At 38.5% G+C, this 7,331-nt stretch overlaps 1 protein-coding gene across 13 annotated transcripts in view; it reads right to left on the bottom strand.

Moving 5' to 3' along the window:
• Positions 1–3,999: 3,999 nt before the first annotated feature.
• The window catches only part of Sugct (succinylCoA:glutarate-CoA transferase), an 866,857-nt gene continuing 863,525 nt past the window's right edge, over positions 4,000–7,331 (bottom strand). For all 13 annotated transcript variants that reach the window (XM_087591067.1, XM_087591069.1, XM_087591070.1 and 10 more), the window contains 1 exon segment: positions 4,000–4,551. In XM_087591067.1, coding sequence (XP_087447193.1) covers positions 4,388–4,551 — 164 coding nt within the window. In that variant the 3' untranslated portion in view covers positions 4,000–4,387.

Raw genomic sequence — 7,331 nt, 5'->3', positions numbered from 1 at the left:
CTTGACCCTGGATTCTGCAGAAAGTAAAGCTGGAGAATCATGCAAAACGATGGGATTCAAGAGAGAGAAATGTGGGCTCTAGGCTGGAAGTTCAAGTTGCTGGATATTTCCAGCTCTGGTGTGATCTTAAGAATAGGACATGTGAGTTTGCTGTTGACTCAGACTTTCCCATCACACAGTTCAGAAAAACAGGCCGAGAAGACTCTCAGGGTAGCAGGTACTGTTTCCAGAGTTGGGTTCATGAGTTAGAGAATTGGAGACCAGTGCCAGTGTCATTGTAAGCATCCTCAGCTTATGTAGGGCACCCTATTCAGGCAAGGACCAGAGTGCTCTCTCTCTCTCTCTCTCTCTCTCTCTCTCTCTCTCTCTCTCTCTCTCTCTCTCTCTCTCTCTCTTTCTCTTCTGTTTCCATAAAATGTAGTTAAAGGTCTCCCTCAAAGAGAAGATACCAGTTCTCTGAAGGAAGACGTACAATGTCTATCTGCTGTTCATAGTATGAAATATCTATCATGTACAGTCAGGAATTTCTTCTTGAATTCTACAAATATATATCCAAGATTGTTGGGATGAATGTGTTACAAATGTTGCCAAATCTCTCCTAACAAGGGACAATTCTGAAATCTAATTTCTCTCTTTAGGGTTCACGGGAGGTACAGAGGTAGAAATAACATTTATCAGAGGCAGTTTTACTTTCTTTCTTCTCAACCTTTCTGCTGCATGTGTTGCGGTTGAATTTACTATTGAGGAAGCTTGATGCTGCTGAGGAAGCATTCCTCTAATCTATGTGTTAAGGAGCCAAAGTAACCAACAGATAGTCACCATCATGGGGTTGGTTTGCAAAGGAAAAGAAAGGGAGATAGGGCAGGGGTGTGATATGTGGGAGCGTTTTGTGTCTTGTTGGAAGATTGGGAGGATCCCTTCATCCTGTCTTACAGAGAGTAAAGCCAGGTAGACGGCAAAGCATCCATCCTCCTGGAGGCCACTTGACTAAAGTGATTACTTGTGACCTGAAACTTAAGAACAGGAAAAAAACTGAGGTGAAGGCCAAGGCTAGAACTGAACAGAGCAGTCTGACACCCACCAATTATAACTGTTGACTGTAGCAGCAGAGACTGTTTCATTCATAAATCAACAACAGGAGAAAAGCATGAGAAATAATAGGCAAAAATCGGGGATGGAGTGTAGAGAATATTCTCTTCCCCACCTACCTCCTCTTTTCCTACTGAGGACCAGCAGGTCCAAGATGCCAAAGGTGTTAACAGTCTCATGAGCCCCGCGACTGTCATTCCTTCTCAGATTCTTCAGGACACTTGATTAGAGACGTGGTCCGAATATGGAGGTAGTAGCTCCAAGCCAAATAAGAAGACGGTCGGCAAGACTCACATCTGCGCAGCTTTTAAGAATTTGTTTTTGCAGAATAGAAAATTAAGCCTGGGGCCTCACATACACTATACTAGTGTTCTACCACCAAGTTAGATCCTCAGCCCACACAGATTTTAAAATAGGCAACTTGCCAAAGGTAAGACACAAGTCAAAAGTATAATGTCAAATTGAAGTGGTATATGAATGGGTACAAATTTCTGGAAGAAGATTTAAAAGTAGAACTTGTGAAATCTTCACATAAAAGAACTCTCACAGCAATATCTGAGGATACTGGTATAAGGTCACAATCTCAGACAGCCAATGTGATACCTCCTTCATTTCTTTCAGTCATGATTTTATTTCTAATATCCTTAACTGTCTCAGACACAAGACTGAATGAAGAAATAATTATAGTATTCACACAAAACTCATCAATGTTCATTTTCATTTCTACTAAAAGAACATTCAGCAGTTCAAGCTATTTACCAGAAAAAAATTATGTTGATTAATGAGAAAATTATGGTAGAAAATTTCAGGAAAAAATAAGTCCATTTGCTTATGGCCATGCTTTCAATTTCATAACAATTAACTCACGAGTTTTCAAGGAGTCTTTGAGGCCAACCACAGATATAACCTTCCAGAAGGCAGGCCTTGACACAAATTGAACCTGAGCATATGGTATCTTAGTAGTGTGTTATTTTGGGGACTGTGTAAGATAACCAACTCTGATAATTAAAACAGCACATTTGTTTATAAGCATAATTTGATCTGGGGCATATTGCTAAAAATTTTAGTAAGCACAATGTTTCTTTCAGGACTGATAATCAGTGTGAACTTGAAGCACAGCCTGATTTTTTTTAACTCAGTGGAGTAATTTTTTATGCTGGGTAGGTAACTAGAAATCCAAAATTCTCCTGGATCATTCTGAGCTGTGCAGGTGGGAATCTGGAAACATAGTCATACTCTAGTGGTGGCCCTACTGTATTTGAAGACTTAAGTTTTTATTGACCTGAAAGTTTCAGAGGTATGTTCTGGCCCTATGCATGACAGAATCCTCCTAAATATGGGTATTCACATATGTACAATTATTGCTCAATAAGGAATATTTGCATTTTAAGATTTTATGTTTCAGTGGGGGAAAATGATGCATCTGGCTTTTAAAGATGTGATTTTATCAATTCTGTCACCCAACCTCTTTCTGATTTCCATATGAGTCATATGATTATACAGACATTTTCTTTAAATGTCTGGCTTGTGGCTAGAACAATGGTTTAGAGGTTAGGAGTACTTATTGATCTTGTGGAGGATCTAATTTCAGTTTCAAAACCACATGGTAGTCCACAATGATTCTCCACTTCCTAGGGATCCAATGTTATCTTCTGACCTCTGCAGGCATTGGTATACACATGATATGCATACATATATGCAGGCAATACATTCCTATTTCCTATATTCATATAAAAACCTGGTTTGATTACACACACACACACACACACACACACACACACACACACACACACACATATATATATATATATATATATATATATATATATATATATGGAATTGAGGCAAAGGACCTGCAGAAGGACCTACTCTTTTATGAGAAAATTGAACCACTGGAGTAATAATGGAGTTTGTCAGAGTACAACATAACGAACAGCAAAGCTGAGGCTGGGACAGGTCTCAAAAATTAGAATATGTTCCTCTGAAAAGTGTCCTAGAGACACTTTTTATTTGGTATCCTTGGTTCTAGAGACACATCATGCTTTACAACTTGTGTGATTCAAACCATCCTAAATTAAAAGAAAACTACTTCTGAATCAGTTTGAAAGGTGAATGCTTGCAGTTTGGCTTTCAATTACTACCAGTATACAATGGCCTTGCTTCCTAGTATGTCTGCCTATGGGCCATAAGTGGAGAACACTGACCAAGTGGTACCCGACGCCCTGACCTATGCAGTCCTTTGTGATAATTCATTCTAAAATAGATAACCTGATTGCTTTTTATCTTTGAGAAAGTTTTTTTGTATCCTTAGTCACTTGGATTTCTCACTGACAAGTCAAACTACAAAGACTTAATACTGTCTCCTATAATCTTCAAGTTACAAAGAAATATTTCCTATTATTTCCCCATTTGGTATTCTTTACACTTTACACATGAGCAATTACCTCACATGTATTTAAAGTGTGTTGCATTTGGCTATGTCTCAAGATAAGGTAGCAAGAGAAGAACCACTATACCTTTTCATATACACAAACGCTCATGTCTCGAATGAATAGGTAGAAGCTGCTATTCCACAATACAGCACAGTATCACCAGGGAAAACAACGCAAAGCAAATATTTACTCTTTATGGACAGACTGAGCTCAGCTTTACTGCAGACATCAGCAAAGTCGATGGTTTAAATTACAGACTAACAAAGGTTCCATGGACATGAAATTAAGTTATACTGTTTAAAATCAATCACAGAGACTGTCATTCTGCTTGTTGCTTTTACTTCCTAACAAAGATTTAAATGGGAACTTTATGTACAAGGAGAAAATGTCAAGAGTTCTGCTCTTTTTCAGGCTTGTGTGGCAAACATTTTAGACATTAAGGCAATTAGAATAAAGAGGGCTTTTTCCAGAAAAAAAGTATTTTTATGTTTTGTTTTATTTTTCAACTGACTAATCAAAACTACAATTTATAATTTGATGTTTCCATACATGTATACATTGTGGAGGAATTAAATCAGAACAACATACCATCACCAAACAGTTATCACTTCTTTTGGATGAAAAAATTAGAATTAATCAAAGTCCACAAATAAACAAATTATATTCTGGGGCAGGGGGAATTCAAAACAGTAAGTTTCTAAATGGGCATTAGACTTTAATTCTAAAGTTACCCCAGAGATGCCAGGCAAGTAATCTTCAGTTCTCCTCACCATGCTTTGTAGTGGGATCAAGACTGGGGAAAGGCACGCACAGAGCACTCACTGTCTGGGCTGGCCAAGTGAAGTTTTCTGACGCATTCTTCTCTGTCACTCGGTTTCATGTTGCTCTATTACACCAGAGCAGAGTAGCTCTCCAATGACCCCCTCATCATATCTAAGGACCTCCTTCAGGATGTGCCTTGTGTGTTGTCCCAGCAGGGGGGGTGGCTTTGCCTCTGACATCTTGAACTTGCTGTATCTCACAGCTGGACCTGTCCAAGGAATAGAATGACAAAACCCGTTAATGACTGACCCTGGGGAGTTAATTACTCAAATAATGGAATGTTTCCATTGGACTCCAAGATTTTCTGTGCTACTTATGCCCTTGCCTATACACCATGACATTGTTTTGTTTGTTTGGAGTAGGGAGGGGAGGGTGCTTTCTTGATGTTTTGCTTGTGAGTCTAGCCTTTATTGTCCGTACCATCTCTCCAGCCCATATGTAGCTCATGCCAATGTGTAGAGAATTTCCAGCCTGTCCATAAGCATGCAATGGGCTGCATATCTGTGCCTCCTGTGTTTGCAAGCTGACAACTTCAGGGGTAGAGCCTTTACTCAGGAGGATTATAGGTTCAAGAGCACAATGACCACAGAGTTGAAGTGTATTTGTAAAGCCAGCAACCTGGCCCTACTGAAGGTAACTCAGGATTCTGTCATTGTCTACTGTATGGTTCTAAATTGTAGTTCAGCATATACTAAACCCTGATTCAGACTCTTTTCCTTGGACTTTAGTGGTACAAGAGGCTACATGACCAAGTATTTTTGTCAAGGAGACTTGTTTTGGGACCCTGGGATTTATACTTTTTAATAGAACCATCTTGGACAAATTACTTACCCTCTAAAAACTTCATATGCCACAACTGTAATATAATAATGTCTACCACACAGACTTGAGGTAAGGATTTAATTGAGACAACAGACGAAAACACTAAGAATTCCATAGTACATAATAATACACAAAACTTGCTGGCTATTATGTTTATGAAAGGCACTACATCTCTCTGGCCTCTTGAAGTTTGAGAGGATGAAGATATTTACTGTCAGCTATTTGACAGAACTGAGTCACTGTAAACAGAGGAATTCTAGCGATAATTTAAAAAATGATTACAAGTGAGTTTATTGTTCTCATTTTTCACATAACTGCAATAAAAAATGCAAAGGTTTGGCATGAGCCACATGGCTAATGATGGCATGAGGGTGCACTATAGCCACAAAAATGGTCTCATTTCCAAAAATGATGCTTCCTACTCCTCCATTGTAAAGCTTCAACAAAATTTACCTCTGCTTCTTCACTCTATATTGACTGTATTTTATATCTCAGGTGATTAGGCTTCAGGATTGCAAATTAAATAGTAGTCACGGGGAGAATTTATAAAGCAGCACATATCTATCTCTTGAGAACCTATTTGAAGATTCTAGCAAAAAAAAAAAAAAAAAAACACAACAATCCATGTTCCCTTGACTTGAAAACCGCTCTTCATCCTTTGAAGAAAGTCATCTTTCTCTAACAAAAGTTTACAGCTTCGGGAAGGACACACATGAAATCGTAAAGGAAAAAGGGTCAGATCTACCTAGTTAATCAGATCAACCAAATCAACCATGATAGTCTTAGGGTAATAGATCAAAGCCAGAATACTCACATCCTACATCTTTATTGCTGTTTTAATCTCTCTCTCTCTCTCTCTCTCTCTCTCTCTCTCTCTCTCTTTCTCTTCTCTCCCTCCCTCCCTCTGTCCCTCCCCCTCTCTCTTTCTTCCTCCTTCTCTCCCTCTGTCTCTCTCCCCCTGCCTACCTCCCTCTCTCTCTCCTACCCTCTCTCTGAGTTGTAACTGAACCTAGGGTTCTGGCCATGCTCTATCACTGAGCTCCATCCTTGTTCCTCTCTAGTCTAGTCTTGATTTGAGAACTTGACAAGAAAAATTCAACCACACCACCCATAGTTAACAGAAGTTCATTAGTACAACAGAAATATCTATTAGAAAATTATATTAATTAGAATACTTATTTGCATACCATTTGACAGAGACAGCATCCTGACATGGTCTAACACTGTCGCATTCGGTATTTTCCTACCACATGCCTTCCTCTATAGACCAAGGGTAACTTATAGTACTTTAAGTTTTCCTTTCTCTGAAACTTAGCAGAGTTTTTCTACTCATATTTTCCTGGAATGCATCATCCAGGAGGGTTTTGTCGGGGCTGGTTCTTGCCCAGTAAGGGAGGACACAAACACATTACACATTGAGAGACTGAGAAGGGATGAATGGCAATTATTCTGCTTGACTATGTCAGAGGCTTTGATCTTAAAATCAGTGGTTATGAAGGAGACAGTCTGGGACTAGAAACAGGATGGAAAGCAGAGGGTTGGATGTCTCAGTGTCAAATGGCTGACCTCATTCAGATCTGCTCTGCAAGCTTTGTAAAAAAAAGTAGAGGCTGCCGGTATTTAACTACAAACAAAATATCCTCCAGTTATTTAAAAAAAATAGTTCAGAAAGGATTCTCCAGGAACACTAGAAACCCTCAGATGGATGTTGGTCCTATAGTAAAATCCAACTCAGTACTAGATTTAAAGATCTTTATGGTCTTTGCTGTTTTCCAACTGCCCTTAAATTTAAATATCTACAGATAAACTGCCCTGACTCAAAAATCATTGATCACGTTCAGTTCAATTAAGAATGAAAAATACCACACCAAGTAAAAAGGCTAATGCTAGACATCTATACCTTCATTCAGTCAAAGATCACCAGAAGTATGAAGACTGTATGGAACAGAAAAGGAAAAACACTAAAACAATCAGCTATGGCTTAAAACAAATCAAGAAGAGAATGCTGTGCAAGAGATAAAATTGAAATTTGATGCTTTTTGATTTTTAGTGTTACATTCCAAATTAGAAATTTAGAAAAATAAGTAAAATCTATTTCTAAGCACTTAAAGAGAAAAGTATAAATAGACTAAAAATAAATGTGATAAAGAGGCCAAGAGTTCATAG

Source organism: Rattus norvegicus, chromosome 17, assembly GCF_021556685.1.
Source record: "Rattus norvegicus strain SHRSP/BbbUtx chromosome 17, alternate assembly SHRSP_T2T, whole genome shotgun sequence".
Classification (NCBI taxonomy): Eukaryota; Metazoa; Chordata; class Mammalia; order Rodentia; family Muridae; genus Rattus; species Rattus norvegicus.
Note: the sequence above shows the minus strand (reverse complement) of the source record. Positions and strands in the feature narration are given on the sequence as shown.